This window comes from Cynocephalus volans, chromosome 6 (genome assembly GCF_027409185.1).
Source record: "Cynocephalus volans isolate mCynVol1 chromosome 6, mCynVol1.pri, whole genome shotgun sequence".
Taxonomy (NCBI): Eukaryota; Metazoa; Chordata; class Mammalia; order Dermoptera; family Cynocephalidae; genus Cynocephalus; species Cynocephalus volans.
In genome coordinates, this window is record NC_084465.1 from 104389528 (window position 1) to 104415218 (window position 25691).

The 25691-nt window shown below is 38.4% G+C and overlaps 1 protein-coding gene across 2 annotated transcripts in view; it reads right to left on the reverse strand.

Annotated features, from left to right (window-relative positions):
* GRIN2A (glutamate ionotropic receptor NMDA type subunit 2A) overlaps positions 1–25691 on the reverse strand; it is a 393456-nt gene that overhangs the window by 133151 nt on the left and 234614 nt on the right. For both annotated transcript variants that reach the window (XM_063100338.1, XM_063100339.1), the window contains exon 2: positions 23939–24531. In XM_063100338.1, coding sequence (XP_062956408.1) covers positions 23939–24531 — 593 coding nt within the window. The remainder of the gene's footprint in view (positions 1–23938; positions 24532–25691) is intronic.

Below are 25691 nucleotides of genomic sequence, written 5' to 3' on the forward strand. Positions count from 1 at the left end.
ACAAAAAGTAATGAACATATTTCACATAAATAAAATCATGCAATATGTGGCCTTTCGTTCCTGGCTTCTTTCACTTAGTATAATATTTTAAAGGTTTATCTGTGTTGGAACATGGATTACTACTTTATTCCTTAATGGCTGAATAATATTCCACTGAGTGGACAGACCACATTAAGTTTATCCACTCATGTGTGGATGGACATTTGGGTTGTTTACACTTTGGGTTTTTGTAAATAGTGCTTCTATAAACATTCATGTACCAATTTTTGTTTAAATACCTATTTTTCTTTCTTTTGGGTATATAACTAGAAGTGGAATCATTTGGGATAATGAAAAGGCTCTGGAACAAGATATGGTTGCACAACATTGTGAATGTACTTAGTGCCACAGAATTATACATTTTGAAATGATTAAAATGGTAAATTCTATGTTATGTGTATTTTACCACAATAAAAACCATTTTAAATTAAAGTAATGAAGAAAGTAAGTAGATGGCTGAATAGACTCTGAGCTAATTCAGAGGTTGTAATAAGTAGTCTAAAATTGAGATATGAGGTGTATCAGGTTCTCAGAGTTCTTTAGATTCAACCTTCTACCCGTGGATCATTTCAACAACATCTCTGGCAGGTAAGTGGTCCTATATTTCTGCTTGTCCACTTCTGTGGAGAGAAGACCTCAATACTTCTCCAAAGCAACCAATACCATTGCTATATAGACACATTTTATAAAGGCCTTCTTCATTTTAACTAAAATATCCCATCTTGTAACTTCTTGTCCTGTAGCCCCCTGGAGTTACCCAAAATAATGTAGTCTTACTATATGCCTGGTTCTACGTGGGCACTAAACATTGCAGTGAGATCAAAGAGATAGCAGAGATCAACTGTAGAGATTCCAAACTGGTCATAAAATGAAAGAAAGCAGCAGCAAAAGTCAGTGATTAAGTCCATTTGTTCTGGAGTCAGGCAATCCTGAGTTCAAATCAGCTCAGCTAATTCCTAGCTGCAAGATCTTGGGCAAGTTATTTTACCATTCCTAGCCTCAGTTTCTTCATCTATAAAATAGGTGTAATACTAGCACCCATGTCATAGATTTGTTGTAAGGATAAAATGAGAATTCATGGAAAGTACTAAACACAACACCTGCATTTATTATTATCTTATTATTATTATTATTTGAAATTTTATTTTATTTTGTCAATATACAATGTGGTTGACTATTGTGGCCCTCCCTCCTCCCTCTCCCCCCTCCCTTCCAACAATGTCCTTTCTGTTCACTTGTCGTATCAACTTTAAGGAATTGTAATTGTTGTGTCTTCTTCCCTCCCCCCCTCCAGTTGTTTGTGTATTTATTTATTTATTTTTAGCTCCCACAAATAAGTGAGAACATGTGATATTTCTTTTTCTGTGCCTGACTTGTTTCACTTAATATAATTCTCTCAAGGTCCATCCATGTTGTTGCCAATGGCAGTATTTCATTCTTTTTTATAGCAGAGTAGTATTCCATTGTGTAGATATACCACATTTTCCTTATCCACTCATCTAATGATGGATATTTGGGCTGGTTCCAACTTTTAGCTATTGTAAAGAGTGCTGTGATGAACACTGGAGAACAGGTATACCTTTGACTTGATGATTTCCATTCCTCTGGGTATATTCCCAGCAGTGGGATAGCTGGGTCATATGGTAGATCTATCTGCAATTGTTTGAGGAACCTCCATACCATTTTCCATAGAGGCTGCACCACTTTGCAGTCCCACCAACAATGTATGAGAGTTGCTTTTTCTCCACAACCTCGCCAGCATTTATCATTCATAGTCTTTTGGACAATAGCCGTCCTAAATGGGGTGAGGTTGTATCTCAGTGTGGTTTTGATTTGCATTTCCCAAATGCTGAGTGATGTTGAGCATTTTTTCATATGTCTGTTGACCATTCGTATATCTTCCTTAGAGAAATGCCTATTTAGCTCTTTTGCTCATTTTTTAATTGGGTTACTTGTTTTTTTCTCGTAAAGTTGTTCCAGTTCCTTGTACATGCTGGATATTAATCCTTTGTCAGATGTATATTTTGCAAATATTTTCTCCCACTCTGTTGGTTGTCTTTTAACTCTGTTAATTGTTTCTTTTGCTGTGCAGAAGCTTTTTAGTTTGATATAATTCCATTTGTTTATTTTTTGTTTGGTTGCCCATGCTTTTGGGGTCATAATCATGAAGTCTGTGCCCAGTTCTACTTCCTGAAGTGTTTCTCATATGTTTTCTTTAAGAAGTTTTATTGTTTCAGAATGTATATGTAATTCTTTAATCCATTTTGAGTTGATTTTAGTATATGGTGAGAAGTATGGGTCTAGTTTCATTCTCCTGCATATGGATATCCAGTTATCCCAGCACCATTTGCTGAAGAGGCAGTCTCTTCCCCAGTGTATAAGCTTGATTCCTTTGTCAAAGATCAGATGGCTGTAGGTGTGTGGGTTGATTTCTGGATTCTCTATTCTATTCCATTGATCAGTGTGTCTGTTTTTATGCCAGTACCATGCTGTTTTGGTTATTGTAGCTTTGTAGTATAGTTTAAAGTCAGGTAGTGTTATGCCTCCAGCTTTTTTTTTTTTTTTCTCAGAGTTGCTTTGGCTATGCGTGGTCTTAATAACTGCATTTTTTGTGTGCTTAAAAATGCCAGTGGCTCCCACTATCATGAACACACAAATGTTAATAATACCCTCCAACTTATAAACAGGGGATCACATTTTTTAAGAGACATACTTGTAGAATGGTCCTCCTCCTAAGTTGTGATGGTCATTTAACTGTTGTATATTATGGAAAAGTGCATGGTTATAATGTCTAAGTGACTTTAAAAGACTCTATGGTATCAAAACTGAGTATAAAGTTTGAGTAAAAACTTTTAGTACTCAAAGTATTTAGTACTTTTAAAAAGTGTTTATGAGTTATTCAAGTGATGACTGACACCCTTCATCAAGATGAAAAGTAGCCCTTAAAAAGTATGAAGCATTAAAGTATTGTTGTTAAGAGCATGACTGGGCAAGTTATTTTCCCTGTGTTTCACCTGTAAAGTGGGGTTAATAACAAGACCTGCTTCATAGTGTGGATGCGAGGATTAAGTGAACTGTTGCACATAAGTAAAGTGCTTGGCACATTTTCTGGCAAACAGTGAGCACACAATATGTGTTAGTTATGATGATGATGATGATAATGATAAAGATGGTGATGGTAATGATGACAGTGACAATGATGACAATTGTGATGATGGTGATGACGATGATGATGACGGAGATGAAGATATGGTGATGATGATGATGGTGGTGGTGGTGATGATGATGGTGATGATGATGATGATGATGGGGGTGATGATGATGATAGAGATGATGATGATGGTGGTGATGGTGATAATGATGATGATGATGGTGATGGTGGTGATGATGCTGATGATGGTGGTGATGGTGATAATGATGATGATGATGGTGATGGTGGTGATGATGCTGATGATGGTGATAGTGATGATGATGGTGATCATGATGGCAGTGATGATTACTGTGATTATGATGGCAATGATGATGATGGTGATGACAATGGGAAAGGAGAAGGAGAAAAGGAAGGGGAAAGAGGAAAAGTAGGAGAAAAATGAAGAAGAAGCAGAAGATGTTGGTCATGATGGTGGAGGTGATGTTGTTGATGGTGGTGATGACAGATGATGATGTTGGTGATGATGACGATGGTAATGATGTGATGTGATGGTGATGGTGATAGTGGTGGCGATAATGGGGATTATGATCTCATGTTAGCATCATGTAGAGTTCTAGAAAGATACCTCTGCTCTTTGCAGAACCTTGGTTCCAGACACACCACTCTCAAAACTCAGCCCCTGATTAAAATGCAAACAAAAGGCTTATCAAGCTGCAAAGGGGATAATGAGAAGACAATCTTTCTCACAATTCAAAGTAATAGAGACAGTATGAAGAAGTGGTTAAGAACAGAAGTTTTGTATCTGGAGTCCTTGCTTTGTATCTCAGTATTGCTGTTTAGTAGTCTGCATCTTTAAGTCAGTTGCACCACCTCTCTGAGCTTCATGTTTTAAATCTATGTAATACTCATCTCATAGAGCTGCTCTGAGTATTAAGAGGGCAATGCACACAAAGCCCTCTGTGCAGAGCCTGGAACACAATAACTAAAGAATAAACATCAGTTATCACTGGTATTAATGGGCACAATTAAAGATGGAGTGATCTGGGCCAAGGAAGAAATGCTACTGAATTCCATATCTAAAGTGGAGCAATAGCCATGCTTTTCAGCAGAAATGGATTGGAGGATTCAAAGGCAGAGAATTTAACAGACCCAATAGTGTTCATATAGAAAGGTTTTAAGGTTATTTATCTAAACTGACAGAACTACCTCCCTCCATCTTTGAGCCCACCCTACATTGCAGAAACCCTTCCCAGTCTTCCTGACAGACAGCTGCTCTTCTGTTGAGAGGTTTCCAGGGTCTGTGTGATCTCTCCTCACTTCCTGGGAGGGTCCCTTTCCCTAGCAGCTCAACGTACTGAGCAAGGGTTTCCTTCTACTGAGCCAGAATTATTTCCTTATAACTCCAACCTACCGACTCTAGTTCTCCACTGCAAGCAAAGGAAACAAATTCTCCTAGTATTTCCAGATGACAATCCTTTAAAATTCTGAAGACAGTTTTTGGGTCACCTGTTAGGAGTCTCTTCTGTGGGATCTTTCAACCCTTCCTCTCAAGTCACATACAAGTCTACACTTATAGATCCTTCTCTTTTTTCAACAGATAGGATCTGAAATTTTCAGAACATTTTCAGAATGAGATTTCATAGCAGGGATTTTTATGTAAAGATTTAAAGAAATTCATTACCATGAATTACGCAATCTTGTATTTCAGGTCAAAGAATTAATTGAAACAAGTTTCTTTCTGTTTCACCTCCATATAGAAATAATTAATGATTCTATTAAATTGGGGGCCAAACATGTGCTAGGTATGGTGCTGGGTGTTTAACATGCTATCCTATTTCATATTTCAACAGCTCTACAAATAAGCAGCTAATGCACTCAGTTGAGAGAGTGTTCACGTGTTTCAGAAATTGGCCCTTGCATCCTGGAAAGGAGCAATATTCTACGTTACATTTGTACTTCACTCACCAAAACACTCTTTGGTAAGAGCTATTTGATGTGTAGGGTCCCTTTTTTAGTTTTTGCCTTTAACTAAGAGGTCATGTTTTGCATTCTTTGACTCAATTCTCAAAGGCTCTCAGCCTGCTTAAAATGTAGAAGGCAGATAACATTAGTAGGGGCTTAAAGTTTGGAAGAACATTTTTTTTCCATCTCTTCTTTGTTAGGAATATTATATTTCATCCACAGGGGTTCTTTTACTTGTTGCTGATTTTCAAAAGAAAGAAAGGAAGAAAAAGAACTGCAAAATTCCATTTTGTGAGGACATTGGAATTAACTGTCAGAAAACAAATTAGAACAGAGGTTTCTGAGAATCTATGATTTAGAGAGAACTTAGTAATCATAACTGGTCAAAAAGCAATGTACTTCCAGTATTAGTATAAAATCAGAGACTAATTTTTTATTTGAAGTAGAGCCAAGAATCAAAAATGCTGTCATCATTAAAAAATGGCAAATCTTTATATTTCTCTCCTGGATAACAAAACTTTGCAAAACTGCCTGTTTCCAACATGCTGGCAGCCGAACCCAGCAGGTGCAACAAGAGAGGCAGATCTACCCCAGTCTAGCAGGGGCACCATTTGGCAAATGGACAGCTTACCACCATACTGGTTTCTATTTCAGACAACAAAATTGTCCAACACTGTCCAATAGAGTTAACTCAACCAGCTGTGTGGCTGACAGGCGTGCACCTGCTTTGAATATCAGATCAGGCTTCCGAACAGAACAGTCTATTCAGTCCTTCTCACCATGTTAAACTGCAGTAGAAAATTTCCCAATGCACAAGTTCTGGAACTAGTTCCAGTGCATATGCCTATGATCTGTGTGGCACAGAAGCTAGGCTATCGAAGGTAGAAAAATGGACACATAGTGAAAGTAGCTGAAAGCTGAAGGGGCTCCCAGACCCAACGCTGAGGAAGAAGTCAATGAATTGAAACTTGCCATTAATGCCGTAGTAACTCCATCACCTGGATATAACAGTAGCAGTCAGACAAGCCACCAAAGATGAGAGGCTCAATCGAAAGCTGAAGTATCGTTCTGCAAAGCAGCAGAACAGCCAACAGTGACATTTCCCACATGCAGGGAAGTGTAAATGTTTCATTTATTTGCATCCTATTGCAAATTCTTAAAACGAATGCAGAATTCTTAATAAGGTAAGCAGAAAAATCTGACTGAAGCTGAAAGCAATATACAAGCCAGGAAAATAGGAATCGACTGGTAAAGGAACACATCAAAACTAAGAGGGCTTGAATTGAGTCTACTATCTTTAATAACAGCAATCCCTTTCCTTAGGAAGAATGGCATGGACCTACACAATGATCCAAACATTCCAATTAATGTAGAAAATACATACAAACAATTGTTTTCTATGATGGCAGCTTTATTGTAAGATTATTTATCAAGGCAGTTACTCCAGTTACTTGTTTCTATTTGCCTATGTGAATATAGACACCATAATGACACCCTGTTCCTAAAACTTTTAATTTTATTTTTTTTAGCCAACAGTAAGAGATAAAATTCACAACTAGAAATATACTCTGTCCAGTAAATTGGTGTCATGGATGCAATTGCTATTAATATCAGAAGTGTACCATCAATAGAAGTAGTTTAGGTGGTGGTGACAAGCACTGGCTTCAGAGTTAAACTGTTAAGGTTTGTGAACTGGTTCTGCAGCTTGCTTATTATGTGAATTGTGGTAAGTTATTTCACCTCTTTAAGCCTCAGTTTCCTCATCTGTTAAATGGAGAAAACAATGGCACCTACCTCACAGGGTTGTTGCTGTGAATATTAAACTGGTTAATAAGTAGAAGGAAGTTAGCACAGTGTGCCAAGCTCACTCTAGGCACTCGGTAAATGCTAACTCTTTTGGAAGTGGTAATACCATTAGTTATTGTCATTAATCAACATCTTTACTTCCTCCCTGAGACTGGTGAGAGAGGTGGGGCAATCTCACATCTTCCAGGGCTTTGCAACCTTTATCTTCTGAATTGAGAGGCATAAGAGTTGGGTCAACACCTTACTGTAATCTTGGTTATATTACATCTCCTCTATGAACTTTATTGTATCTATCTGTAAAATGGGAATAATCTCATGCGACTCAGAATTAGGAGGATTAAAGACTTCGTATATGAGCCTAAAATATTCTATAATATTATTTCAATAATTCTAATTATGTCTTTTTAAGGAAGGAGAAGCAGGCAAAATGATGGTCCTGTTTTGCCATACATCCTCCCAACAGTCCAGAGCTTTTTGATATGAGTCCATGGTAAAAACAAACAGAGAAAGTTGCATTAAAGAGTCACCCAACTTCTCAAGAGGACCAGAGATTGAGAGTGGGACCTTTTTAAATCATCTGAATTTGCAGGCATTTATAAATTGAGGTCTTTCCATTCTTCCCTTGTTTTCAATGCCTTTTTTTTTTCAACAGAAATGTAATTATTTGTGGGGTACAGAGTTATGTGTATCAGTATTTGTGTACAATATGTGATGACCAAATCAAGATAATTAGCATATAAGTCATTGCAAAACATAATCATTTTGTGTCCATTAACCAATTTCTCCCTAATTTTTCCTCCCTCTCTCCCCTTCCCACCTCTAGTAACCACTGTTCTGTTCTCTCCTGAAAGTTCAATGTATTATTGTGATTGTTTCCTTCCTTCCTTCCTTCCTTCCTTCCTTCCTTCCTTCCTTCCTTCCTTCCTTCCTTCCTTCGTTCCTTCCTTCCTTCCTTCCTTCCTTCCTTCCTTCCATCTATTTATTTTTAGTTCCCACTTATGAATGAGGACATGTAGTATTTCTCTTTCTATGCCTGGCTTGTGTCACTTAACATAATTTTCTGCAGGCTTATCCATGTTGCTGCGAGTGGCAGAATTTTTTTCATGGCTGACTAGTATTCCATTGTGTATATATACCAAATGCCTCCTGTTAGGAAGGAAAGTCCTGAGATGAAACCCATTTGGCACTACAGGGCACAACCTTAAGAGCCATTGCAATGCATGACAAGTGAAGTGGGCTTTCTGCTATGCTGCTGTGGATTAACAGAGACACCTCGTGTTCCACCTCGGAGCTGGCTGGAGATGCAGACTGCTTGACTAGGGAGTTGGCTCAAATCAATGGTCTATTCCTAGCTCCTTTTCCACCATCCTCCCCTTTCCAATCTTTTTAATGCATGAGCCCTTTCCCACCAGACCCCCTTCCCCATGTATCTCATATTGAAGCCCTTCAAATATCTCCTACAGCTTTAACAGGGCAGGGATGACATTGGTCAGACAACATTCAAAAGAAATTATCTTCTTGAGGAGTATGTCATAGATGTGAGGAAGTGACAAGCATCCCTGTGACAGCCACTGCTCTGTGATCTCTCTTGACCTTCAAACCCTCAACTTTCCTTATGGTTAAGGGCACAGCCTTTGAAGTTAGAAAGACCTGAAACTGAGTGAACAATGCTAACATTTCTTTTTTCATTAACTTATAAACACCAAAGTCTTTCCCATCTCAGAGACTTTGCACACTCTCTTCCCTTTGCCTGGAGTGGTGTTCTCTGGCTCTTTCAATGTCTGATTCTTCATCCTTCAGCTTTCAGTTAAAATGTCACCCTGGATACAGAAACGCCCCTCCCATCCTTGATGTTTTCCATCTCAGTACCCAATATCTGTCCTCCACAGGAGCCATAATAAAGTGTCATTATTTAATTTATTTGATTCCTTACTCATTTTTGGTCTAAATTCCCTATTAGACTGCAAATCTATGAAGATAGCTGGGGCCATACTCTGTTGTTTTCACTGGTGTATCTGTCCCCTGCAGAGCTTGGCATTGACCACTAGATAAACTCTTCAGATGAATGAATGAGTGCAGTTGTCTCTCCTGTCCACTAACCATGTAACCTTGAAAGGATCACTTAGCTTTCCTGAGCCTCAATTTCCTCATGTGAAAAAGGAGGATAAAATCCCCTGCCTTGTAGCTAATTGGAACACTGGATATGGAATGCACGGATACTCTCTCTATTCATCAATTCTAAAATGTGCATCTTTTACACTTTAACTTTTTTGGAATAAAGATCATCTTATATATCGCTGGAGTCTCTGACTAAATAAAATATGATAACATCTCACTCTTAAACAGGACTCAAGTTCTTCCTACATTAAAAAAGAGTCCTCTTTTGGAAAGACGTGGTTATGGAGCTCTGTGAGGATATTTACTGTTTAAGGAGTAAGTTAACATCAATACTCGTGCATTCTACTCTACAATTTCACTACTTCCTCCCTCTCATCTCCTGCCTAGAGATTGTCCTTTCCCTGCTCTTTTAGTTAATGAAACTGTCTTTCTAAATTTTTTAAAAATCTATTTTTCCTTCAAAAATCCCAGGGAGTTAGAATAACGAAGCATACTTAATTAGGCTGTGCACAGCAATCCTGCCATCTAAGTGGCATTTTTTTTGTCCCACTTTCCTTGGTTATTCTGAAAATTACATTATTATGTAAGAACTAAGATTCATAGATCACTTATTATGTGCCAGGCACTGAGCTAAAATGCTTTATATGCCTTATTTAGTTCCCACAAACTCCCCCCACTATGAGTAGGAACCAGCATTATTTCCATTTGACTGATGACAAAAATGATGTCCACATGTATTTAGTTACTTGCTGAAGGTTCCACAGCTAGTAAGTGGCAGAAAAAGCCAGAATCTGATTCCAAAGCCTATGCATATTTAGGCTTGACTCCTCCAAAAGCTACAAATACTGAACACAAATTATTCCCATCAAGGAATTTTCTGGACAGAATTAAAGGCCAAAGTGTCTTGTGTAAAACAGTCTTTCTAAAATTACTTATGATATCCTTTTGCTGGTCAAATTTGACTTTGTTAAATGCAACCATGTGACTTACAGGGTATAACACATCAACAAATTAACATAATGCTACAAATTATCTCCAAATATGCATATCCACCAAAGCTCTTTTGATTGCAATGAACAGAAAACAACATGAATCAATTTGAACCAGTGATGAGATTGGTGATTAACATATGAAAAGATCAGCAATAGAATGGACCTCAGATACAATTTGATCATGGCTCTGGCTCATTCTCCATACCATACTTCTCTCAGTTTTGCCCCATTTATGAGTCACCCTTATCCTCAGCCTGGTTTCTTCCATAGTAGAAAAATGGCAGCAGAAATTTCAGGCCTTACATTTGCACACTTGCCATATATCAAATAGCTCCAAACTTCTCTCTATTAGTTCTACTTAGATTGCATGTCCATAAGATCACATGTCTATTTCTGAACCAATCATTGTAGTGAGATAGATGGGATTGTTCTGATTGGCTGTGGCTAAATAGGGCCCACCCACCAAGGCCTGCATGAGGGAGGGGAGGGATGGAATTTGGGAGAGCAAGTGCACTGTGATCCACACTAAGCAGAGCAAGCTTCTAGCAGGAGATGAAGAGTCACAGGAAAAAGCAAAAGCAAATGATCTCCACATACAACTTGGGCAAGCTCAGGAGTCCCTGCAGTAGTCTACCTCACTCCCCTGCTAAAACTCTCCAATGGCTTCCTTTAACACATGAAACAAAACCAAAACCCTCACCATGGCCTCTAAGGCCCTAGATAACTTGGCCTACTTCTCCAAATCTGTGTCCCACTTGCCCATTCTGCTTCTGCTACTCTGTCCACCTTGTTGGTCCTCAAACCCTCCAAGCAATTTCCCAGTTTCAGGCCTTTGCACCTGCTGGTTCCCTATCCAGAACCCTCTATCCTCAGATTGTTAATTACTTTCTTATCACTTCGTTTAGATATCTGACAAAATTTCACTTCCCAACCATCCTAAAATAACCATCCTTCATTCTTTATCCCCTTACCTTGCCCTATTTTTCTTCCCATCCCCTATCAATACCAACTTGACATTGTTTGTATGCATTTATTTTTAGCCTCCTCACTAAAACGGGAGCTTTAAGCAGGGTGCCTTCATCTGTTTTCACATTACTGACATCATTGTGTGTGTCTCTTACTTACTCTAAAGCCTTACCCATACTGAGTGCTTAACAGCTGAGGTGTTGAATACATGAAAGGTTAACTGAATGAAGAAAATAATAAATGCATACACAGATGAATAAATGAATTACAGGCAATCGTAGATGAACATGGGTTACAGGTGCCAATGGACTGTTTTTATTCTTTTTGTTTTTGTTTGTTTGCTTTCGCGTAGTCAGCCAAAGACAAACACTTTCTCCCAGTCCTGCATTCAGAGCTGAGTCTATTTAAGAAATTCTCGGTTTTGAACGCAGATTTATTAAACTCATGATAAAGTTTAAACTCAAGTAAATGGTTCAGAGGCATGATCACTTCCCCCCTCCCCCACCAACATCTTCTATACTGAATGGGAAATATTTACCTATGGTTTGGCTTCCCTGCATGTATGTTAATTGAACATTTTAAAAGCCAAGGCAGACAACCCCATTATGAACTGGATTGCACCCAGTATCAAAATTAAATCTTGGCTTCCTTCTTCGTTTCCACCTTTTATTTCCCTCCTTCTGCCTAGTCAGAATTACCGAGGTTCCTTGCTGACATTTTTGCTCAATTCTTTGCATCAAATTAATATTCATTGGTCCTCGTCAAGGATGCACAGAGTCTCAAGGGATTCATTCTAGAACTAATTTAAAGGGAGTTGATGACTCTGCAACATAACTTTTAACTATTATCATAAAAATTCTCTCAGAAAAGACCAGCTTCTCCCCTTTGTACTCTGCTTGTTTTATCATTGGCAATGCCAAACATAGATCCCTATGATAATGATAATAATAACTGACATCCATGGTGAGAAAATTAACATTTTTAGAAAGGTTTTGTGATTTATAAAACAAATTTCCATCCATCACATTTTCGTGATAAATTAACTCTGCAAGCAAATGACTCCTGCCCACAATGGGAGGATCTTTGTATGAATTTTATGCTCTGGAAAATATTCTCAGGCCTCATGAAAACACACCTGGAGCCTCCCTTGAGAGGCCAGAGAATCAGAAGATCAAGTGTAAAGTCAGGCTATCCTGACTTTGATTCTACCTACCACTAAGAGACCCTGGGAAAAACCCTTTTCTTTCTAAATTTTTTTCTCACGTGAAAATAGGAATAATAAAAGAACATTTCCACAGGGTTATTGTGAAAATGAAATAAGATGGTTCATGTGAAATTCCTTAACATAGCACGTGCTGTGTTAGCAATTATTATTATTCATTCATTCAAAAAAAAAAAATGTGTGTTCTGTCATTGGGTGGAGTGTTCCATAAATATACATTAGGTCAACTTGGTTGTGATGTTAAGATCATCTGCATTCTTACTGTTTTTCTGTCTTCTTGTTCTATCAATTACTGAGATGGGAGTATTAAAATCTCCTAATATAATTGTAAATTTTTTGATTTCTCCTGGCAGTTCTAATAGTTTTTGCTTCATTACTTTGAAGCTCTATTATAAGATGCATAAATATTTAGGTTGGTATGTCTTAATGAATTGACTCATTTATCATTATGAAATAACATTTTTGTCACTGAAATACTCCACGATCTAAAATCTACTTAGTATGTTATTAATATAGCCAGTCCAGTTTTCTTTTGATTACTGTTAGTGTGTGTATCTTTTTCCATATTTTGACCTTCAAACTATTTATGCCTTTATATTTCAAGTGAGTTCGCTGTGGTCAGTTTATAGTTAGGTCATGCATTGAGAATCAATTTGATGACATCTGCCTTTTAACTGAGGTGTTTATACCATTTATACTTATTGTGATGAATGATATAGTTGGGTTTAAATCTTTCATCTTGCTTTTTGTTTTCTACTTGTTCCTTCTGTTCTTTGTTCTCTTTTTCCTTTTCACCTGCCTTCTTTTGGGTCATTTGAATATTTTTTATGACTCCATTTTATTCCTTCATGGCTTATTAGTTATAGCTCTGTTTTTTTGTTTGTTTTGTTTAGTTTTAGTGATTTATTTAGCATTTATAATATGTACTTTAAATTTATCATAATTATCTTCAAGTGATGTTATACTACTTCATGTATGAAATAATACATTTTTATACATATATTTTTTTAAATTGAAGCATAATTGATTATATATATTTGTGGGGTACAAAGTTGACTGTCAATAGTTGTGTGCAATATGTGATGGTCAAATCAGGATAGTTAGCTTATTCACCATTACAATATGTAATCATTCATTGTGTCTGTTAACCAATTTCTCATTAATTTCTCATTAATCCCCTCCCTCTTCCCCGGCTCCTTTCCACTTCTAGTAAGCACAGTTCTGTTCTTTCCTTCTAAAAGTGCAACATATTATTGTGATTGTTGTTTTTCTCTCTTTCTCTCTCTCTCTCTCTCTTTATTATTTATTTGTTTATTTATTAATTGAGCTCCCACTTATGAGTGAGGACATGGAGCATTTCTCTTTCTGAGCCTGGGCTGTTTCTTTTTAAATGGTATACTTCCATTTCTCTGCTCCCAACCTTTGTGCTATTGTTGACAAACCCAAACTACACTGTTGGTGTTTTTGTTTAAAAAGTCATTTATCTTTTAAAGTAACTTAATTGTTCAAAAACACTTATGTACTTAATCATGTGGTTTTCATTTCTGGTGTTTTTTTTTTTTTTTTTTTTTTCATTTGTGTTGTCTATATCCCTTTTTGGTATTACTTTCCTTCTCTCTGAAGAACTTTCTTTAATACTTCTTATACTGTAGATCTGCTCATGATGAATTCTTGCAATTAATATATGTCTAAAAAGTCTTCATTAAATTTCAGTTTGGAAAGATATTTTCACCGTTCACAAAATAGGTTAACAATTTTTTTTTCTTTCAGCACTTCAAAGATACTTATTCACTTTCTTTTAACTTGTATTGTTTTTGATGAGAAATCTGCTGTCATTTTTTTTGTCCTTCTATGCACAACGTTTCTTTTTTCTTCTGGCAGCTTTTAACTATGATATATCTTTTTAACATATATCTTTAACACTGATTTTGAGGAAATCAATTATTATCGATTTCTCATTCTCAGGATTATTGAGTTTCATGAACTGTGGGTTTATAGTTTTCATTAAACTTGGAAAATTTTCAGTCCACTAATTTTTCAAATGTTCTTTCTATCCCACTCCAATTACACATATATTAAGACCCTCACTGAAGATTTATTGATATTTTTGAATTGTATTTTCTCTATGAGTTTTATTTTGGGTAGTTTCAATTGCTTTGTCTTTGTGTTCACTAATTTTTTCTTCTTTGATGTCTATCCAGCATTCATTTATCTTTCCTTTATTCCAAACAGAACTCATATTTTGTTGAGACTTCATGCCTCCCATAAGAATTCATGGATGCTGGGGGAATCTTACCCCTTTCCCAGCTTCAAGAGTAGGTCTGGTTTGATTTTACCAAATCCCACTTGCCTTCTCAATGAATGGGTCAGGAGTTGAGAATTAAGCCAGTCAGTACATGGCATTTTCAAAATTATTGTTACTGGCCCAAAGATGGACACATGAACTCATTTGGTCATAAACACAGAAGTCACTGCAGGTGTTGCTAACAGCAAACTTGAGTTAATGACGAAGCTATTAGGCCTCACAATCAGCTTAGCATAAGTACAGCCATATTAACCACTTCCTGCCCCCTGCCCCCTCCCTTTCTCTTAAGCAAAGTGCCTTCTAAAAAAAACCGGATTCTGTGCAAAACAAAAAACCCACAAAGCTGTTACAAAATGTTAAATGCTCAAAATAGTGACCCAACCCCTTCCCTTAATTCAAACCGTATAAAATCCTTAATTAGTCTATGCAAGGGCAAAAACTAAATCTTTCAGTCTCCCCACCAACTTTACTAAAAATAAACTCCCTAAGGTGACAAGCATTTGGCTCAAAGTCTTTTAATCCCTTTGTCTCGCCAACCTAACAGAAGCCAGTTAGAGAGGAAAGATCACACTCCCCAAACTGCAGAGTCAAAAAAATATAAGGAAAAGAACCAGAACCTTGATCATACTACACCCAAAGTCCATGCTACCTCTAGAATTTCTGTTACATAAAATGATTAAATCACATAACTTTGAATTAAGTTGATTGTTACCTGTAGCAAAAACATCCTAACTCACACCTAAGGATTAAAGATAATGTATTCAAACTAATGGGCAAATAGGAGGCAGTCAATACATGGTAGGTTTTATCATTACAGTATTTTAACGTTTCCATTACATCATATTTCAAAAAGTATATGATTACATAGTGTAACATGAATTTCAAAGTTTCCCCACTTCCCCACACACGTAATGATGCATTCATTAAATTCTTTTTTAAACTTCCTTTTATTAATAGTGATGGAAATAAAAAGGAAATGAGTAAGTGTCTCAGGAGATCTATTCTCTATCATGTGGGAAACTGAGCAGTGTGTGTTTATTCCGTGTGTTCGGCCAGGACTTAACCAAATAAAGCAAATCCTCAGGAAACTGGCTGTGAGGATTTGGACAGCAGTACACTAGACATCAGCAGATCTGCCAGTTCATTCACCAAACTTTGGGGCCTATATAAAAATGTGGCTGGCCTCCCATGCCCACGCAGAACACAGCTAGCACCACCAAGTTGGACAGTGAGTCATCCATCCCTGGGCTCCATGCCAGACTTTGAGGCACGAGGAGCCTGGCTGGGGGCTCAGTCACACCTGCAGGCAGGCAATATCCACATGAAAGCAAGGGAAGAGAGAAGCAGAGGAGCAAGGGGACAAAAACAGAGAACAGGTGGAGAGGCCTATTTTAGCTTTCTAGCTCCCACCTGAAAGGGATGACGAGGAGAGCTTCTGTCCTGCATATAAGGAGGTACATAGACACATACTCTTCCAGGAAAGCAAACCAAGGTCAGCTTGCAAATGAACCAGACCTGACCACCTGCCCCTTCACACTCTGACACATGCTCCTCCCTTTCGGTAGAAAGGATTTTTAACTTTGTCACGTTGTGTGACGTTAGATATTTCCCAAATCATTCAGAATGAAACAAAGGTGCGTTTTTTTCCCCTGCTTGAACTATCACCTCTTCCTCTCTCCAGATCCAAAGCTTGGCTCGCCATTTGTGTCATGGTTAAAGCCCAGTATGATACTGGTTTTCTGCAACTCAAAGGATTCACTGCTGGAATGATTTACCTGCTAGTTTATCACGTGATAAATTTTATTTTCTCTATTTATTAGTTAAAACTGCTGGTATAGTTATTTAACTCAATGCAGTTGCACTAAACCCAAATAGATTAGCAATGGCCATAAATTATGTATCTCTGGAAAGTTCATAGTACCTACCACAATGTCTAGCATATAGCAGACACTGGATGGACAACCACCAGGCTCCAAAACAAAATCAAAATTGGGAATAGAGAGTCCCCATGTGTGTAAAGGCAGCTGGAATTCATGGCCCAACTCTTTCTCTCCAATATTCTCCTTTCCCTTGGGGATTATTTAGCAATTGATGTTGAAGTTTCTAATGGTTTGAACCCAGACTCTCTTCTGATTCTTCATTCTCCCCTAGATGATCTTATCCAATCTTGGGGCTTTAACTGCCACCATTAAGCTCAAACCCTGTGTATTGGGTTTTCAGTCTGAGATCAGACTCTTCTCTCCAATTGCCTACTTGAGATTTTCACTTGGATATCTCAAAAGTATATCTAATTTAACATGTCTAAAATTAGATGTTGTTTCTGACTCCCTGTCCCCCCAAGTTTCTTCCCTAGTTTCTTTTGTTTAGTAAAGGCACCAACCTCTATTCAGCTGTACAAGTGAAAAATTATTGATTATTTTATCTCTTATCACCTCATATTTATCCATCAAGTCTTGCTAATTTTACCCTCCAAATATACATTAAGATCACTTCTCTCTGACTCCATAGCCATTATTCTAATCCAAGTCACCACCTTCTCTCTCCTAAACTTGTGCCATGGGATCCTAACTGGTCCCAATGCTTACATATTAAGACTTCCCACCCCCAACATGCACTCTGTCAACAGGCATCAGAGTAATGAAGATGGCACTTTTATTTATTCTATCTTTTCATGGAAGAGAGTTGCAGCAAATAATTAGCATATAACAGCAAATTACCAGGTTTCAGAACAAAAACTTCTCAAGTATACAACCCTGGAGAAGATAGACCTGCATTTTTTTGTTTTGTTTTATTTTTGTTTTTCCTAGGCAGTTTGGTTCCAAAATCTAAAGACTTACATCTGCCTTAAGACAAATTTGAACAATATTTATGCTTTATGTGTGACCCCTAAACAACCCAAAGCACCTTTCCTTCAAGGTAAAGGCACAGCCAACTCCTGGTCCTTTCAAGTTGCCAGCACTGGGTTTCCACCATTTGTCGAGCTATTCATGGGATGCCAAGTGGGAATGATTGACTTGCATTGCAGGGTTGGCATACGGTACTTTTGACCTCCAGCCAAAAAAAAGGGAGGATCGTGCTCCAGGAGATGAAGCTGAAGAGAGGCTGTTGACTTAGCTCTCAGGCTTAACATCGGGGATCCAGCCCTTATCTCATAAGTCCATCAGGATCAAGCTGTGCATCTCGTCCAGGGAAGGAGAATTAACATCCGTAGAATGCCAACTATATTCTAGGTGCTCAGTATATTCCATGCATTTAATTGTCCCCATAATCCCCTATGGTTGGAATGTTCTCTGTTTATAATCAAGAAAACGGAAGCTCAGAGAAGTTAAGCAACTTTTCCAGGATAACCCAGATAATAAGAGAGTTTGAACACAACATTGTCTAAATCCACATCGCACAAAGTCAGATAGCCTCACAAAACATGCTTTGTGTTTTCAATTTGGCACATGCCCCTGGATTCCCTCATAACACATCTCTTGTTGACTTACTTTGAAGCTCAGCCTTTTCCCCCACTCCTGAGTCCAGGTTCCCAATCAGATTTACAGCACAGGCCCACAGGACAGTTTGGCCCCTAGGGTGCCTGATGTCTTTGCCAGAAATGAATGTTTGTCAGGCGTATGGTAATCTCCAGTCAAGTTCAGAGAATTAATTGAGCAGGCTCTCTTACTGGCATTAAGAAAGAAATCAACAGTGATAATTCTGATTATCAAATAAAAATATGCCAACCAGGTTTAGTATAGTCTCCTCATGGGTCATTAAACCAGGAACTTTTCCTATGGTTATTTTAGAAACAAAGATTGTAAAAAGTATCAGTGTAACTTGGAAGTGTGTTAAGCTCTTTCTCACTTATATGTTTTCCTTCCATTTTTCTTCCTGTGGATGTAATAATTTACAATGCTGTTGCTTCTTAAAACAAAAAGCCAGACTTTATAAATTAGAGTTAATGTAAAACACATAAGTGGTCAAGCCAGGTATCTTCAATTAAGGCTAAATAAATTTCCTTCTGTACTAATTCATAACTCTACCAGGGGAAGATGTTCTTTTCCCACTTGTCTGTGCTATAGATCTACTTGAGCACTTCAATTTGGCTTCTAATGCAGTAATTACTTCATGTCCTACTCCCCTAACAAAAATGGGAGCCACAGGACATAGAGTCATATTTCAGTCGTTAAAAAATAAAATTGAAATACACATCCATGTCTCACTTCCCTATCTTGTGTATAGTTTGCAGTATAACAAGTATAAATTAAAGTAATAATAATGATAACGATCATGACCATAATAACAATAATAACAATAATAATAATAATAATAATAATAAAATGGTGATAATGACTTGACAGTTATTTGTGAAATGCTTACTACATGCCAGGCACCATGCTAAGTGTTTCACGTTTTCATAATTCTGCTACGACAAGGAGATCTCTCTCTCTCTCTCTCTCACTCACACACACACACACTTTAAAAAAACCCTGGTTTCAGAATGGCTAGTAACTCACACTTGGCAAGTATGCAGTAAATTTATAATCAAGTCTGTTAAACTACCTAGTCCATGAACTTTTCTCCATGCCATACTGTCCCTCTTCCCACTGGCCATATTCATCCAGGGTAATCCTTTGGCAAGAAGATTTTAAGTCTGAAAAACATCTACCTTCTCCCTTCTATGACCTCCTTCTCAATAAATGTAAAATGTGTCCCCTTCAATGTGGAAGATGAAAAACACAAACGTACACAATCACAGTCCTAAAATGTGGTATGAACTTCATCTGGGTCTATATGTTTGAACCAAGTGCAAACATATACATTAATGGCTAGAGCTTTAAGCACCAGAGGAAAGACTAAATGCCACCAAAAGGAAGCTTGGAAAATATTTATAGAGCATTGAGTCATCCAAGATCCTGCTCTTCTTCTCCTTAGGTGCTGTGCTTTACCATTAGGGTATTTTCTTTTCTCCTATACCTTCAACCTGGTAAGCTGGGCCTCTACTGTGGGATATACCACTGGCCCCCAAACCTCAGAGCAGACAAGAGACAAAGGGCAGTCCTGCCTTACCCAACATTCATATGGCGGTCTTTCTGTGTCTCTCCACCTACAGATAGCTGGTGCCTGCAATACAGACAGCACTAAATACATTCTTGTGGAATGAAAAAATGGTAGTATCGTGGGCTATTGCATACAGATACACTTATTTCACTCATAATTGTATATCTACGTTTTATCAAAAATAATAACCATTTATGTGTTGCTTTAATATATGCCAGGCATTGGCCTCAGAGGCAAATACTTTTCTTACCCCCATATTACCCTTGAGGGAGCAGACATGAAGGAGTTAAGTGACTCAGCCAGAGTCTTGGATGTAGAAAAGTGCAGATCAGGGATTTGAACCCAGGCAGCCTGGTTCTAGTGCCATAATGCCTCTCAGGGGACCCCCTCCCTAATGAACTGGACAGAATCTTGGGACAGAACTGGACAGAACAGCCTTGGTTCCACACCAACAACACAGGTAATGGTTTACCTTTACTATTCTGGGAGTTACCAGTGATGTGCTCTGTGCTTGGTGAAGGAACAGATGTTTAATAACGTTGCAGTAGCAAGAAGGTGGTTACATAACATGGCTGAGCTATTTTCGAAATTTAGAAAATGCTGACTGCTCTTTTCAAAGTGTCTTCTGTAAAACCAGGAATATTAAACATAACTTCTCCCTATCCCCTACTTTTTTTTTTCTGAAAGCCCAGGGGCAAAAACAGGCCCATGAAAAGATCATGAACACACCATTCCTGGGAAACAGTCACTTGTACACACTAGGCACCGTGAGCACTAAGTCATTGCTACAACACCCTAACTGCACAAGCTCTGTGTATAAGACCGTGACTAATGTCCATGAGGACCACCAAGTGACATGTCTAACTAACCCCGAGGTGGTGTTTACAACCAGGCAAAGGTAGAGCTTGGATCCCCTCAATAACTTATTATGAAACCATTAGGTATGAATTCACCTGAACCTCTTCTGAAGCTATTTGCATTTTCCCTACTACATAGGTGGAATAATGAGAGATATTCATTTACCACACACCTTGCAAAGTAAGGCTTCTTTTTACCCAGATGAAGATGAAGTGATGTTATAAAGTAGGAAGTGAAAAACCCTTAACTCTGGAGTCCTGGGCTTCCATTGAACAAGCTGATGGGTCTAACTCAGGTTGCAGGCATATCTGTTTTCTGCCTTCAGCTATCCAGATTGAAGAAGATCCCTGATGGTCAACAAGCTAAATGTTCATCAAAGGGGAATGATTACATAAAAGACAGAACACATATGCAACAGAATACAAAACAGCAACTAAGTTGAATATGCTGGAATGATATTGTCTTCATAGAGCAATCTTGGAAACATTAGGTTGGGGAAAAGGAAATTCTAACACATTAGATACTATTTGTGTGCATTAAAAAGAACTATGTACTATGTGCTATAGCACTATGTACTATACATACCCAACTCATCACTGTTTTCCCTCCCTGGGACAGAAGGGGAGAAAAGTGGGACCGTCGAGAGGTATAATTAGAGTGTCTATAGTATTATTAATGTTTTATTTCTTTTATAATGTTGAAACAAGCATGACACATTAACCTTTGTTCTTGGTGGTGAATATTTGATCAGATACTGAACTTTTCTATACTATTCTTTTTTTTCAGTGTTAAAAAAAAGGAATTCTTGTTACCTGAGTTTGTCTTTAGACAAATTTCCCACATCCTCACCAAACTGTATGGTCTTTGAGGACAGATGTTATATCTTAACGTACCTATGCATTCCAGGACCTAGCACAGGGTCTGTTGGATAGAATGATGGAAAGAGGATAGAAAGATATAGTGCCTTTACTCCTTTTTTTTTTTCTTTTTCTTAAACCGCCTTCTTTGGGCCTTTCTCCAACTCCAGACAAGGGCAGACTGGCAGGTTCCACTCTTCCCTGGGGTGGGTGTCAGGAACACTGTGGTGGTGGAAAAGTGTGGCAAGGAGAGATTTCTGGTGTGGTTATCCAAACCCACACACTGGGTGCGTACCACCAGCACTCCATGGATGGTGACATGTTTTATTAAACACCACCCAGCAGATGATGACTTACCATACTTGAAGTATTGCTTCTCTGGGGCTGAAATACCATTTACAAAATTGCTGCATTTAAAGTCATAACTTCTGGAAATGACACAACAGCATTTCACAGCAGCACTTTTGTTTTTTTTAAGAACGGAATCCAGGGTGGTCACTGGAAAGGGCTCTAAGTGTCTTGCCAATTATCCGTCTCAAATTCCCTTTCCTGTATATATTATATTTCAATTGCCCTAAAAATTGAGTTATGTTTCCATCAAAATTATACATTTCTGAATATTCCAGCTGCAAGGCACATCTTATTATAGGGAGTAAGAATTCATTAGCCCAGCCCTTGTCTTCGGGCTGGCAGCAATCCCACCTTCATAAGAGGTCCCTATCTAATGCTAATTTATCTCAGTTCCTTCCTGGTATTGGGACAATTATTTAAAATGCTGAAAGTGGCAATGTAGAAGTAGGATCATTAAAGAGAGGAAGAGGAGAGGGGAAAGGAACATGTCCAAGGAGCACATCAAAGGAGCATGATTTCTTAATTCAAGGGTTCGTCTTTCAGATGTATGTTAATTGTAAATAAGTATACTCTGTGTACTCCATCACACACACACAGAGCCCCAGTTCAGAGGTAGCCTCTGAACTGTAGCAGATTCAAAGTCCTAAAGCCATCCAGAGACATTTTAGAGTGAAATAGTACTCCACTGACAATAACCCAACATGTTCTGCTGACTGTAATTTCTGATGACGAAAAACTTCACTGATTACTCTAAAGATTTATCAGATAATTACTAGATGCTAGGCATTGTGCTAAGCAGAATTTTTATGTATCACCTCATTTAATATGCACAATCTCTAAAACATTGGTTCTCAAAGCATGGTCCCCAGACCAGCAACATCAGCATCACCGATGAACTTGTTAGAATTGCAAATCTGGGGGTGGGGGAAGCAGGCAACCCCAGATCTACTACTGTATTAGAAACTCTGTGTTTGGGGCCCAGAAATTTGTGTTTTAAAAAGCCTTCCCAGAGATTCATATGTATCCTGAAGTTTGAGAACCAATACCTAGAAAATAGGTGCTATTATCACCACTTTGCAATAAACACCAAAGCTCAGAAAGGTAAAATAATGGTCCAAGTCATACAAAAAGTGAATGAGGCAAGATTTGAACATAGACAAGTATAACTCCAGAGCCTAGTTCTTTAATCACAGCACTACACTGCTCTTTATCTGAGGAATGAAGTGTGGATAAAATCAGTGAACATCAGGCAAAAACATGCAACCTGGGTGTAGGAGTGATAATTCTAAATCTCAACAGCTGAACCATAATGATGGGCCACAAGGAACAATGACACTTCTCAGAAACATAAAATTTAACTTAAATGTCCACCACGATGAGAGTATTTAAATAAATTAGGGTGCATCCACATGATGGGACATAATGCAGCTTTAAGAGTGATGTTTGCCAAGATTTCCAATGAAAAAGTACTTAGGATATAAGAAGGAAAGAAATTCAGATACAAAGTCAAATAGAGAGCAGGGGCACCAGTGTGGGCAGCTTTCCCAAAGTGTAACATGTTGGTGAGAATGTGTGAAGTTGGGTAATTTCGCAAACTGTCGGTGTGCCTGTAAATTGATATAGTTACTTTGGAAGGCAATTTGGCAATAGATACTTAAATTTTAAAATGTGCACACGTTATGACCCCAAAATCCCACTCTTAAAATCAACCATAGAAAAGTACTTACAAGTTTGCATAAAGAGTCAAGTAAAATGATTATCACTGCAGTTTAGCTTCTAATGGAAAAAATCTAGGAGAAAAGTTAAATTTATATCACTATACAGTTTGGATAAATAAGTCACGACATATCCATTTTGAGGAACGTGATGTGGGCTCTGGAGTCAGACTTGTCTAGGTTCAAATTTTTGTGAGTTACAGAGAATATAGATATACTTGGGATATACTTTAGATATAGCTATAGATAGATAAGAGATAGATGGATGGATAGATAGATTCCAAATGTAGGTTTCCAAGATACATTTTGTGGAGTAAGAAAATGTAAGTTGAAGAAAACAAAGTACAATGTTACTTCTTTTACAAACAAAGGAGATGAGAAGAGAGAAAGAGGGGAGAGGGGAGCAGAGTCAAACAAAATAAAAATCTCGTAAGTACACACACACCATTCTCCATTTTCAGTGCATATTTTCATCAGTGAGTATATATACGAACAAACATCAACAACAACGAAACTCTGATCCCACTTGGGAAGACAAAGAGCCCTCTCTTACTGGTGCAGAGTGTGCAGCGGGGCCTCTGGTTTCTCCATCTGCCCGTAGCAGCTGGCCTTGGCCTCGGGGATGTAGGAGAACTTCTCCAACATGGAAGACGCAGCAGTAGCTAGAATCCCAAGACCGTCCCTCACTCTCGCCTCCAGGCTGTAGTCCCAATCATCATAGGAGACTGAAATAAGTCCTGATGGAAACTCTTTGGGGATGAGCTCCGTGTTCCCGGACACTAAGCTGGGGACAATCCAGAAGAAATCATACCCGGTGAGGCCAAGAGAGCGGGCCTCACTCAGGATGAGGACGGCCTCATCTTTGGAACAGTAGAGCAAAATGACAGAAGAGTGGATCTTCTTCAACTGGACCTGGGTCTTTGCATCCTCAAAGGAAGTGTCCAGTGTGATCACGTTCTGCATGTCCCAGCCCACAAAGCTATTGTCTACTGTGGTCTTGATGAAGCTGATGAAGTCCCTGTAACCAGGGAAGATGGTGGTCACCAGCGAGAAGACATGCCAGTCATAGTCCTGCATGATCTTCAGCATGACTGTGGCTTGTTGCTGGATGGACGCTCCAAACTGGAAGAAGGTAGACGTCGGATCCTGCCAACAGGTAAAAAAAGAGCAAAAGAGAGGATGAGGCAGAAGGCAGTTTATATATAACCATCTGTCTTTATGGGCTTAAAGAAGCTCCTTCCTAGAAGCAAAAGAAAATAAATCACACATCTATTCATTTGCAAACATTCCTGAGCACCTACTATACACCAGGCTCTGGAAGAGATACTAGACATACAGAGATGAGAGAAGCCCATGTACTCAAGGGCCCATTGCCAGGTATAGGGAAGGACATCTATTATTTTTGCTCAGCCATCATCTATTGTCATTTTTCTCTAGTTCATTCCATCCCTCCCCCTTTGAGTCCATATGGTTCCAATAGAACAAACTCTATCTGGTCCCCATGCTCACAACTGAAAAATGAAGCCATAGAGACAAAACAGTATCAAGAAAGAGAAATGGATTCCTGATGACATACTTGGAGTCCCTGGACTCTGCCATGCCTAAAGCCATTTACCCTGGACCTCTAGGTTATATGCACCAAGAGGTTCCCATGTTCATGTTAGCCAGTTGGAATAGGGTTTCTGTATCTTAAACTTAAGACTCTTATGTAATACAGAGCATAAGAAAGACTACGTGAACATCTACCTGTTCAACCAACAAATATTTGTTGGATGCCTATGTGTCAACACCATTTCAGACCTTGGGGAAATAATGAAAAGACAAACACAGATGAGGTCTCTGCCTTCACAGATCTGATGGGAACTTGAAGAAGAGCAACTTCTATGAACTGGGGACTGAGAGAGGCATAAGAGAATGCTGGAAGAATGTTCAGGCGAGGAAGAGGGGAAATGGGTGGACATTATAGTCAGAGGAGTCTGAGGATATGTTTTGACTATTTTGGATGCTGGATAAATGCATTGTGGTTCACAAAGGAGTGGGGACAAAATGATGTTGATGACCTTGACAGGAACCCCACGATAAGTGGCCTCAGGAACTCTGTCCAGAGGCTTAGACTGTATCCTGGGTGTAAGGGGGAGATACTGAGTGCTCTTATACTAGCAAGTGACATAGTAACTTGGTTGGTCTGGGTTAAAGGATTTCTATTAGTCCTTACATCTCCACAAATCTATGATCATGAGAACAAAGTTCCATTTATAAAAGGCAGGTGAGGCATGCATTGTACAATTTACAAACTAACTTCATAT